General features: G+C 37.0%; 1 protein-coding gene across 12 annotated transcripts; it reads right to left on the bottom strand.

Moving 5' to 3' along the window:
• Positions 1 to 2,193: 2,193 nt before the first annotated feature.
• On the bottom strand, positions 2,194 to 11,331 carry LOC111467226. 12 transcript variants are annotated; one of them, XM_023112058.1, is made up of 8 exons: positions 11,183 to 11,331; positions 10,132 to 10,289; positions 7,405 to 7,510; positions 5,924 to 6,106; positions 4,349 to 4,813; positions 4,076 to 4,162; positions 3,925 to 3,989; positions 2,194 to 2,576 (listed from the first exon to the last, which is right to left on the bottom strand). In XM_023112058.1, exons 2-7 carry the CDS (start codon positions 10,237 to 10,239, stop codon positions 3,928 to 3,930), a joined length of 1,011 nt encoding a protein of 336 aa, XP_022967826.1. In that variant the 5' UTR covers positions 10,240 to 10,289; positions 11,183 to 11,331; the 3' UTR covers positions 2,194 to 2,576; positions 3,925 to 3,927. The 12 variants fall into 12 exon arrangements, with proteins under 12 accessions (XP_022967826.1, XP_022967824.1, XP_022967827.1 ...); XM_023112056.1 differs by having other exon boundaries at positions 10,132 to 10,264; positions 11,183 to 11,318; XM_023112059.1 differs by having other exon boundaries at positions 2,194 to 2,571; positions 10,132 to 10,264; positions 11,183 to 11,318.
• Positions 11,332 to 12,841: the final 1,510 nt, after the last annotated feature.

The following is a 12,841-nucleotide window of genomic DNA, read 5'->3' as shown; positions in this document are numbered from 1 at the left end:
ACTAGTCTCATGCCTGGCTTGACGATACAGGTACGGAAGTGGAACTCCATGATACGGTTATCAAATGTTAAACTGACGATATTGTATATACTACTAGCGGCTTGAAGAGATATCTTTGTCATTCTTGAATGCCATGGAGGTATACTAGGTTATTTAGGGCGTCTTGGTAGTTTAAATCTAATCTCTCACTTTTAGGATGTTCGAGGTTAGCTTTTCGAGGCTAATCAAATTTCGAGGTGCACACAAGTCTAAACCTTTTATCACTCTCGATCCTTGGGTTCAAGGTCTTCTGGAAACATAGGGTTTAGCTGACGCAAATTCATATGTACTCTACTCTACCTACGAGCCCTAATCTTAGCTTGACTCACTTGTTCATGCTTTGCTAGAGAAATTACCTTATCAATCACCCAGAGTATTGTTCATATAATCTAGATATTCGTACAAGATGATTAAGGAGATATCCTATTGATCACCTAAAACTCTGAAAAACATTAACTAAAATATTCATCCAAACAAACAAGCAAACAAGTTCAATGGGGATATAACATCCACCTCGCTCGAAGCATAGAGGACAATAGCCCATCCTCCTTTCTAATACAGTGAAAAGCATATAAAACAATATTCATCACAAATTTTATCATAAGAGCATTTTGGTAATTTCTTACATATTACATAACTTACTTGTCCATATTTTCTAGCTCGTATTCTTGTCATGCATATTCTCTCTCTAGCATTACATAAAATATAAAACATGTTTCTCGGAAATCTCAACCTAGGACATAGTAGTAATTTTTTTTTTTCATAAAATACATATGGTATGACTCATCCAAAATGCGCTTCCAAAGTTTCTAATACGCGGTTTCAATCCATTTAAGGAAAAAAATGCTCGCATACTAGGACGTCCTAGCGATCCCTACAAGTATTACTTGCCTAAAGTTCGTGTGGGTGCTTACTTGAATGACACGTGCCTTCTTGAGCTAGCTTTATGCATGTTAAAAGGCTCCAAAATTTCTAAAAATTCTCTAGGAGATCCTAATTCAAGTAAACTTAGTGTTAGTACCAAAGTTGAGACAAAACACGACTCATGCGCAACATACACACTTTCATGAGCCAAAAGAGCTCCCCACGAGCGAATACAAATGCACCTGGGTGAAGGATATGCACGCCCTTAGAGAGACACGTGGCAACTTTTGATTCACGCATTCGACCCTTTCTAGGCATGAAATTCTACAAACTTTCTCGTATTGACACTTGGCCCTCCTAGGTAAGACATCGTGTCAAGAGGATGGATCGGGTCGTAGCCTCTAAACTAAGTCACATGCAGGTCGAAGGGTTGGGCAAAACAAGTCAGACTAAGGCTTATAACAAAATTATGTAAGTTTGACTTTAAAAGGAAAAATCAGATATTTAACTTCTCGCCTAAACTGAATGTTAGATCAAAAGTATAAACAAGACACTTCTACAAAATTGAAAATCATAAATGCAAAAGAAGAATGGTACAACCTTTTAAGAAAAACAATTTTAGGGCAAAATCAAATATGCATTGGACAAAAATGACTAGAAAATCATGTGTAACTATGTTTAGTTAAACACGATTTCATAATCATGTATAATTAGTTTTATATTGGTCTCATTAAAAAAAATTATCCATAAAAAAACGTATGTAAATAACCAAAAAAAACATTGACATAATCAACCGAAGAGAAAACAAAAAGTCAAACTCGTCTACAAATCCTAAAAATCCAACTAATCGAAGATGATTTGACTAATCAATTGGTTGAAAAAAGTCTACAAGAGAACGATGAATGATAGTGATATGACGAAGATAATTAAGAGTTTAGAGAAGTGGGTTTGTGACCCACAAAAGTTAAACCAACAAGGAGGGTATGAAGTTTAGAGATGATGAGGGAAGATCAAACCTAAAGAATTAGGAGGGAGAATACGACATGTAAAATTTATCGAATTTAAAAGGATATAAAGCATAAATACATTTTATTTACAAATTCAACATAAAGTTTATGAGTTTAAATACATTCGGCCCGATATACAAACCAATGTAAAGCATCGAATAGTTGAATCACTCCTACAATCTACACTCATCATAACCATCAGATCATTGTATTCGATGCTTTAAGTTATTTTGTATACAGGGCCCAATGTATTTAAACACATAAACTCACAACTTAATCAGAGTTTGACGCTTACCAGGCATAAACTCACCTCAACTGGCTCCTTTAATCAAAGAAAATACAGTGAAGCCACCTTCGTTGGCAGTGAATCACAAAGGTCAACCTAACCAACATTCTGTATTTCTCTCTTACAATCTACACTCATCATAACCATCACATCATTACAATCACTTCCAATACCGTAATCATCAAGCAAAACATCAAACATTAAAGATCAGTTTCAGACTTAAACCTCTTGAAAGCTAAAATTGTTTTCAGAATCCCTGTGATGCATTATTTTCATTCTACATGCCAACCTGCTAAGGTGATCTGGGGCCTGTGTTCTAAACAAAAATCCCGTATCCGGCGCCAATCTGAATGCCTCTCCAGTATGTACAATCATCTGATCTGCACAAGTACAGCAAAAAAATGATGATATTTGATGCATAAGTTATCAGGTTGCTAGCAAACCCATGTGTCTTTTATCATATACAACTGCTTAAAAGTCCATGAATAAGCAGCTTCCATTCTCTAAATGTCAGTAAAAATGGTTACATAATGAACATCTCTGCTGCACTGAAATGAAGAAAAGAAAATCATGTAAATTTTCAACATTTAAAATGGCATTTCATAAGAGCCATGATTATACAGATTAACTTGGTTGATTAGAGTAAACTTTAATTCTTTGCCTCTCATACCTCATCTGGGATCAAATTTGATATCCATCTCCAATTTTATATTGGTTGTGAAACTAATAGTTTATTTCAAATCAGGTAAATTACTACGAAAAAGCATGGACTTAGTTTTTGCTCCCATATGCAGCTGCCTACATTAACACTAATTAACACTAATTGATTGTTACCTCTAAGTTAACAATGATTGTTATATTTTATATTTTATTTGGTAAGCTTAGTATTTAAAGTTTTAGGCATTGATTTCTAAACTTTACCTATGCCATTCAATTATTATTATTATTTTTTTTTTGTTAGACAGGTATTTAAATTTTCAATTTTGTGCCTAATAAGTCCTTAACTAAGTCCATGCTTTTTCGTAGTCAACTTTAGGTACCTATTAGATATAATTGAAAGTTAGAAAAACCTATTACATATTTTATTGATTTTTAGACACAAACTTGAGTTTAAAGGTTAAACTGTAACAGGCAAAGCTCACCGCTAGCCGATATTTTCCTCTTTAGGCTTCACCGCTAGCCACTATTGTCCTCTTTAGACTTTCCCCTTCTGAGCTTCCTCTCAAGGTTTTAAAATGCGTTCACTAGGGAGAGATTTCCAAATCCTTATTAGTAATGCTTCATTCCCCTTTCCAACCATGTGGGATTTCACAATCCATCCTTTTGGAGGCCTAGCATCCTTGCTGGCACACCGCCCGATGTCGGGCTCTGATACCATTTGTAACAGTCCAAGCCCACCGGTAGCCGATATTGTCCTCTTTGGGTTTTACCTTTCGGATTTCTCCTCAAGGTTTTAAAACACATCCACTAGGGAGAGATTTTCACGCCCTTATAAGGAATGTTTTGTTCTCTCCAACCGATTCTTATAAAGAGGAATTGGAAACCAAACTGAAGTGCTTTCATAATTGCATCATATTGAAGATCGATGGGCACCCGCCACAATTTCAGTGCACCAACTTGAAAGAAAAAGAATATGCCATGAGTGTATAGTTGGCCTTAATTCTTCTTGGAAGAACGATCAAAGAAAAGCATACATTTAAAATATTCGCTTAAGCACGGATAACTTACCAGCTAACTGTGTCTTGATTCTTCGAAGCTCAAGCTTTCTGATACATTGTCCAACCTTTTACTATCTTTAAACGCGAAGAAATTTTAAGTCAGTAAGCACCTGTCGAATATTACAACAAGCTAAGGTCAACAGATACAGAAAACTCATTACCAAGACGGTCTCCATTCTCATGAGTATCAATGATGTTATCAGCCTCTGTTGGTAAAAGGGGGCATCTGGCATAGCTCTCTAGTATATCTGGGAGTTCAAAGTCATGTTATTATAACTTAGACTACATCTTTTTGACATGAAAAGGGCGAAGCTTAACAAAAGGGAAAAAGTTTGATTTCTTTTCTTTAGGAATCTTCTTGATCTCTTAGAACTTAAAATTAAGAGACTATAATATATTCTAAATTACATCAGCATAGGGAGTGAAAAAGATACCTGAACCCTGAGAAAAGTCTGCTGTCAGATCTGAGAGACTAAAATTCCTAGTAATTTGATTAATGAACCCGAATGAAGAGGGATCCGTATCAAGAAGTGATTCATTGAAGGATGACGTGTTGGAATCAACACTAGCAAACGATGCAACCGACGCGTTCCCAATTGATTGACGTGCATCAAGTACATTGTCCTCTGTTCCAAACATGTACGGAGGACTGTTTGAATATCCAGTTTCTACTTTGATAATTCCTCCCTTCATTCCTTGAAACAAACCCACATTTGAACTCTGAGGTGCAGCATCATTTCTGGCATGAGAAGGCAAATCCACGGTAGTGTGAATAGTTGAGTGAACAGGTTGGGTACCATTAGTATAAACATTGCCTAAGCTGACACCAACAGGGTGGTCTGTGTCATCTTGTTTCAAAGCAGGTCCTGTATGCTCTGGTGCGTAGCAGCTCTGGTGTACTGTTCAAACAAAGTACTAAATCAATCAAGTAGTCAATGATTGATGTACATAAATACTATAAAGTTAACTACCACATGCATTCAGTTGAAATGCCTCGTCTCAGGGTGTGTTGAATAAATGAAATGAGAACGGATAAAAGCGTACGATTATGGATAGCAAGAACGAAGAGGAATGGAGGAGGTTATAAGATGTCAACAAGCATGGAGTTCTATTATAAATGGAGAAAGTGTCTTGAAATTGCCACAAACTCAAGCTTGAATCAGGGAACAATATAAAATTTTGCAAGGATGGCTGAGGTGGTGACCATAGCTAGCTATTTCTTTCTAATAAAAGGAGTCTGTTTTCAAAAAGGAAAACGATTGTAACAGCCAAACCTACCTCCATCACAAGCAGATATTGTCCTCTTTGGACTTTTCCTCAAGGTTTTAAAACGCGCCTGTTAGGAAGAGGTTTCCACACCCTTATAAAGAATGTTTTGTTCCCATCTCCAACCAATGTGGGAACTCACAATCAACCCCTTTCGGGGCCCAGCGTCCTCGCTGGCACACCACCTAGTGCCTGGCTCTGGTACCATTTGTAACAGCCCAAGCCCACCACTAGCAGATATTGTCCTCTTTGGGCTTTCCTTGGATTTTCCCTCAAGGTTTTAAAACGCGTTTGTTAGGGAGAGGTTTCCACCCCCTTATAAGGAATGCGTCATTTCCCTCTCCGACTGATGTGGGATCTCACAATAATGGTAAAAGCCGACAAAAGCCAAAAGAGTTATAAACCCCCTCCAATTTGTATAAACCTAGGATTAAACATAATAACAAGAACTCCAATAAGAGAGCCCTGACTAAATGGAAACAAAAAGGCATTTATCCTAACCACACTATAGTCCTTTTCCGACATGGAGGAAATCCTACTGTTTTTTTCATTCCAAAGTTTTCAAAGATGACCAAGCCTGCATCAGACAGAATCTGGCTTTACTGACAGCTCAGGTATTGGCAAAAACATACAGAATATAATTATCCTCAGTCAATAGAAAGCTATTTTAACATCCAATATGTAGCAACGCAACAACTAACAAATAAAGATCAAGCTTCCAACTAGGAGAAAAGCGGCCTTACTAGGTTGGACGTGGGATCCATTAGAACTAGATAATGCAGTCACCGCACAAGGATGTATCTGGTGCATCATTCTTGCTTGCTGTTCAAGCAACCGGTTGAATTCAATAATCTGGCTTTTCATCATCAATCTCAGATAATATGCATTGAAGAATTCTTGATTCTCCTCTTCAAGCTTCTGCCACACTGGAAGCAAAAGTTTTAGACTACAATTGATGAAGTTCACATATAACATTAAAAAGAGGTAGTAAAAGTGTTTACAACCTGCAGTTTAATCTCAATGGTATAGATGTTATGACCTGGTCCATAAGACCTTGCGTATAGTATATAGTATGTTATATCCACTAATTAACCATGGATTGGAGATATACGATCTTTTTTTTTTTTTCCTTTTTGCCTGTGTGTATCTGAAAAACCATCCTTTCATTGACTGTAGCAGTAGCATGTTGGCCCTTGAATCCGAATTACCGTTAATTATGTCTTTAGGGGATGAAGATATCCATCACTTGTTTTTTGGAAGCTTTGTATCAGAACTTCCCAAGTTCTTGCACTTGTGATTTCAGGGCTTAAAGCAATATCTTCAACCTACTTGGCCATGATTAGGAAGGCAAGAAACTTGTGGCTCCATATTGTTAAGTATGTGGTTTGGGGCATTTCATTTGAAAGAAATCAACAAATGTTTTTAAAAAAAACAAAGTTCTGGTATGATAAATTTCCATTGGCTCGTTTGGTTGGGTAGAATTTATCCATTTCAACACGTTGCAGATTCGAATCTCGAAATCAGTTGGGTTAAATGTGTGTTGTGGTGGTGGTGGTGGTGATGTGTGTTTGATTTGATTTCAAAATAAAGTTCCAGAACATTTTTTGTTGGGGGAGCTTTATTGTAATCTTATTACATATTGGATTAAGTTTTGGGAGTTTTCTGCTTTGGGGGCTTTCCTAGATGTCCTCCTAAAAGGGAGTCTTTAGTTTATAAATTTCAAATATCAATAAGAAGAGTTTGTGCATCTTTGTAAAAATAAATAAATAAATTATGCTGCAACGGTGAGCTACTTGTCTATCTCGATTTCCTAGTTATTAACCTTGTTCGTCCATGATCATTTATAATAGCCAACATAGATGACTGAATGAGAGCTCTATCATCAACTTCTAAATGCCCAATCACAATACTATCAAAACTCCTTATACGATCATTCATATGAAAAGAACACATGAACATAGGGTTTTAATTTTTATACCAAGGGTTCTTATTGCAGTCAGATTAACGTGTGAATTGGCAAACAAGAGTTTCGTGAGAGGATGGAAAAACAAATTAGCATAATATTTTACTAATTAAATAAAAATAAAAAAACCAAACCTATGATACAAATCATAAATCTATCAACTACAGAGTAAAAAACCAGAAAACAAGTAAGCATTTTTTTTTTATAGGAAGTCAAGAAGGCATTAATATGCCAGAAAATAAAAATTGAATACATAATTACCATGTTCTGTGAAACCGGGGTCAATTTTTTCATGATTCAGAAGTGTTTCCACAACTTCTTTTCGGTTCATATCAAGCTGAAGGCATCGCTCTATAAGACTTCGCACCTAAAAGAAGAACATGTATAACTGGATGAGATTAGTCACCTGAAACTAATGCACATTGGACAGCGCGTCATTCATTAGAGTGATGATACAGAGAATATAAAAAAGGTTAAATTACATAACATGTGAGAAATCAATTACCTATAGCTAATGGTATGATATGTTCAAACAAAATAATTCAATATCCTATATGATGAGATTTCAAAATCAAAATGTCTGCAATTATACGCTTTATATACAAGCATGGAATTTTTCATTCCAAGTTATTCTACTTCTCTAATATTATTTTGACATGTCTATGAAGATAAAATAAAAATCCAATCCTCTAGTTTTTCAAAACTGTGAGAGTTTTGGGATATCCATTTCCTAACTGACAGACATGGACAACTTGCATAAAAAGATTATTCAAGCTTCATTCCATGCTCCATGCATGGCTGACATGATGTTTCAACTGAGTGGCCACACCGGCATGTACAGAAACAAAAATATCTCATATGAAAACATTCACAACCCAATCTAGAAAGGGATTTTTTTTTTTGGGGCAAGAAACCAAGCTTTCGTTGAAAAATGAATATATATATATATATATATATATGAAAGGGCACACCAAAAGAAAAAGGAAAAAAGAAGTCGGACAAAAGGAGTTCAAAACAAAATACAGGAAATGTGAGATCCCACATCGGTTGGAGAGGAGAACGAAGCATTTTTTATAAGAGTGTGGAAACCTCTCCCCAGTAGACACGTTTTAAAACCTTGAGGGGAAGCTCGAAAGGGAAAACCCAAAGAGGACAATATCTGCTAATGGCAGGTTTAGGCCGCTACAATTGGTATCAGAGCCAAACATCGGACAATGTGCCAGTGAAGAGGCTGAGCTTCGAAGGGGTAGACACGAGGTGGTGTACCAGCAAGGACACTGGGCCTCGAAGGGGGTGGATTGGGGAGTCCTACATCAATTGGAGAAAGGAACCAGGGACAGCGAGGACGCTGGGCCCCAAAAGGGGGTGGATTGTGAGATCCCACATCAGTTGGGGAGGAGAATGAAACATTTTTTATAAGGGTGTGGAAACCTCTCTCTATTGGATGCGTTCTAAAACCTTGAGAGAAAGCTTGGAAGGGAAAGCACAAGGAGGACAATATCTGCTAGCGGTGGGTTTGGGTCATTACTGGAAATTACTCCAATTCAAAAAAACAAAAGAAAAAAAAACACCAATATCAAAGTTACAAAAAGACAAGTGACCGTGACACAAAGGGAGAAATTAAACCTAGGCACCTCTCCTGATATCTCAACCTCTCTAAATATTCTATTATTCTTTTCCAACCAAATACCCAACAATAGGAGGTGGTCAAAATTACCTCCTCAACCATCTAACAACCATCCCTACCCTAAGCATGACTCATACCAAATGAGGTCCTCCAATGATCCCAAAGAAAGTGCAATGCTACACCAAATGATCAAGGTCCTCCTCATGCCTTTTGCGTTGCATATTGCACCATTGCATAAACAATAACAAAGGAAGAATGTCTTCGGACACATTCCAAGGTATTCACTTTTCCATATAAACCCTATCTATAGCCATGCAAAAACCTTAACACCTACTATAGAGAGGAGAAAGTCAATTAACCGGAGAGGGAGAAGGGGCAAACAAAACTCGAAAAAGAATGGCACGAGAATCCTCTAAAAGGTTCAAGGGACCACAAACGAAAATCCCTTCTCCCTGGCACACCTAGAGGTCTCGCAGAATGTAGAGAAGACCCAAAATATTCATTGCCTCTCTGCCAGATAGAGGTCCTCACAAGTCTAGGGAAAGCAAGGAAGAAGGATCATGGGATGACAACACCGAGGCCACAAAATGCAACCTTTTGTTTGAAAGATAATATACATGTGAGAGTTTCTCCTCCACCCAGCAACCCTCCCAAAAATAAGTTTTCTAGCCATCCCTCACAAAGCAATGTATAAACTAAGAAAGGGTGAAAAAAACTGAAGAAACTGCTTTCTAGATGTTTTTGCGAAGGCCCCCAAAACCACTATCCTCACACCACTCGAGAAGGTACAAGTCTTACGACAACATGTTAGGCTCCATGAAGAAACACCCAACCACTTACCCAGGAAAGTCTCATTACAAAATCTCAAGCACCCAATGACTAATGCCTGGATACAATGACTAGTCACCCCCCCAACTCTTCTCAGAAGAAATTCATCATCACCTTCTCAACGAACTTACTGACCCCGATTAGTATCTTAAAAATCAACAAGAAGTAGTTGGTGATCCCTCTCAACACAGAATGGATGAGCGTAAGTCTTCCTTCTTTAAAGAAAAAACTCTTTTCCAGGCAGAAAATCACTTCGGTTAAAGACAGGTTCCAAAAATCCAAACTCCCTAAACCAGAAAGGAAATTAAGGAAATCGTTTCATTGGCCTATAAATTCAGGTCATCTGATCTCACCAGTAAGTTCCTCACGGTAATGGCTAAATTATTTAGGATGGTCTAAAACTGTTCTGTCATCTATTCCTACACCTAATATCCAATTCTCTTGGGTCGAGTGGGTTGCAGGAAAAAAAAAATGCATATGGAATCACTGGGTGAATATTCATGAATATTATGCAAGTTAAAAAGCCAACTTACAAATTGTATATCTTGACGTGAGACCCTTCCCACAGTTCTGGTTGACATATTTCCTGGGTCCAGAGCATAAGAATTGAATTGACAATCCAACTGGCAGAACTTATTCATCTAAATTATTCCACCCCATCATCTACTAAACAACCACAAAAGCTATGAATCTAACACCAAATAATAAGAAATAGATCAATATATGCATCAAAAGGCAGCCAGTCAAGAAAGTTTCACTTGCAGGCAACGTTAGTGTTTCAACCCTTTTCATGAAAGTCTTGTTTCTCTAACGAGAGGAAAAACCACCAAAACTTCCAATTTTAAGCCCTCTCTTTAGTTTTTTATGGAACAACATTAAACCACTGGCACTCTATAAATACAACAAAATAGAAAAGGGCACTGTGGGTATAATACTTGGTCAATTTTGAGCCCTCTCTTTAGTTTTTTTATGGAAGAACAGTTTGAATTTAGAAGATCCCTTTAAATCATAATAATCCACATTGACGAAGTTGTAAAAAAAAAAAACATCCTCAGATACAAAAGAAGACTGATCTGTGGGCATAATACTTAAATCAAATAAATGAATTGAAATGAACTGTACCAAAGCTGAATCCTACTCGAATCTTAAGCAGCCTTTTAGTAATCAAATAAAGATCCGAAACCCAAATAGGCATACAATTTAGAGAACAAAATAAAAACAAGTAGACAAACAACGACGGAAACTAGGTCACGTCAGAACTGCTCAAACAAGCCGGATAAACATTAAAAATTATGACCGAACTTTAACATTTAAAGTAATAATCAGTCCTCAACACCGCTCCAGCTAACAATTCAACATATTACAGACTACAGAACACCAACGAAAAGATCGCGCGAGGAGTCAATTTCATTCAATCTCAATTCCCAAACAGACAAGACAAACTTCAGAAATGAAAACCTAATAAAAATCCACCACCAGCAAACTCAATATTTGTCTTTCTTCTCTCTTTCCACTCTCAAACGTATATATGAAGAGCATAAAAAGGAAAGTAGAGAGAATTAAATCAAAATTCATCGATCTTACCAGTTACCAAGTCGATTCCAAGAGAAGTGGAGATCTTCACAGCTACAAAATCGTAAAAGTTCAAACTAGAGCGAGAGAGCGAGGTTGAGGAATTTTGGCTTCACATTGTGGAATGGAAAAGAGCGAGAGGGCACTGTCTGATAAACAACGGTGAAGAATTTTTCCGGCTTGAGATGATTCAAAGGAGGGTAATTTTGTAATTTTATTTAACTGTATTTTTTTTTTCAATAAATAAATGGAGCATAAGAAATTTAAATCTTCATAATAAAAATTTTATAATGACAAAGCAAAAAATAGATAATGTGAAGTTTAAATAAAATAAAGTAAAAATAAATTAGTGTTGTGATTTAATGTAAGGGTTACGAAAGACACGAATGTAACTACCCTAACTCTGGTTCAATGATAGTCACTGCGACGTCGTCATCAGTATAGAAATGTTTTACCTTTACGTGAAAAATATGAGTAACACGTGGTTTGAGTCTTTTAAGAAATACTCAATAAGTAACTTCACTATGGGGTTGAAAAATGTAGACACATGCAGTATGGAGGGACTTATCTCGTAAAAACATCATGGCATGGCCTTGGGCTCTGCTTTCCCGTCTAGATAGAGTTGGATGTGTAGTACTTTTCTACACACAACCCATACACGCGTACTTGGTGGGTGGGTTCATATATGTACCACTTGGGTCTAGCTTGTCAGGCTAACACATGTTGCTACCAAACACCACATAGACAAAGGACCCACATAATATCATGGCAACATAAATATTGTAAGAGTCGCTTCGTACTAATCATAAAGAGAAAGTATCTCGATGCATTTGACATACAAAAATATATGAGGTTCTCATGGCTTAAAATCACGGCATAAAGTTATGATGCAAATCAAACCTGCATTCATTCATGGCATAACAAGTCTATGAAACATGCATATGTAATTCTTGTTAAATCTTTAATATTTAACATAGCTTATATGCTATGGCGTAGTGTATGGAAGTTTATGCATCATAGATTATCAATATCATAAACATGATTCTATAACATGGCAAGTTAGAGTTAATTGATTTTGCGTGGAAGTTTGTTTCACATGGGTTAAATTTGATAATAAAGATGGATTGGTGTGAAATGGGCAAAAATTTCATTTAACGCATTCAGAGCCACATGATCCAAGCAACGATGGGTGCACGCACGTACTCGAAATGGCCAATGGGGCCCGCACGGACACATTGGAAAAAAGTAACGCGATGGGTGTGAGCGTACTAACAGGGGTTGTTGCAATTTGTAAATAAAGGAAGCAAAAAAATGAGGAGAAATTGAAATAACGAGTAAAAAAAATAAAAAGGGTGCAACACGAGAACTTTCCAAGTGGTCACCCAACTTAGTACTACTCATGTCCAAGAACGCTTTAACCGCGAGTTGTGATGAGATTTGGTGCATTAGAGCGGGTATGATCGCACCCAACATGAAATATGCACAAAGTTAATTGAACGCATGTGAGGCGGCATGATCCAAACAATGGTGTGGGTGCATGCACATGATCGGAACGGCCAGTAGGGCTTACGCAGACATGTGAGGGAGAAGAAACGCAATGGGCGTGAGCGTACGAGCGAGGTGGTTGAAATTTGTAAAGAAAGAAAAAAAAAAAAAAAAAAAAAAAAAAAA

The sequence above is a fragment of the Cucurbita maxima genome, unplaced genomic scaffold, assembly GCF_002738345.1.
Source record: "Cucurbita maxima cultivar Rimu unplaced genomic scaffold, Cmax_1.0 Cma_Scf00033, whole genome shotgun sequence".
Taxonomy (NCBI): Eukaryota; Viridiplantae; Streptophyta; class Magnoliopsida; order Cucurbitales; family Cucurbitaceae; genus Cucurbita; species Cucurbita maxima.
This window is presented reverse-complemented; position numbering and strand designations above follow the sequence as displayed.

What these genes read in the sequence shown, in the direction of transcription:
- LOC111467226 (XM_023112058.1), bottom strand. Translation starts at nt 10,239, where the DNA reads ATGAATAAGTTCTGCCAGTTGGATTGTCAATTCAATTCTTATGCTCTG. An exon ending in TGGATCCCACGTCCAACCTA is followed by an intron (nt 4,814 to 5,923) that starts GTAAGGCCGCTT and finishes TTGTTTGAACAG; the next exon opens with TACACCAGAGCTGCTACGCA. An exon ending in AGACTTTTCTCAGGGTTCAG is followed by an intron (nt 4,163 to 4,348) that starts GTATCTTTTTCA and finishes TTGAACTCCCAG; the next exon opens with ATATACTAGAGAGCTATGCC.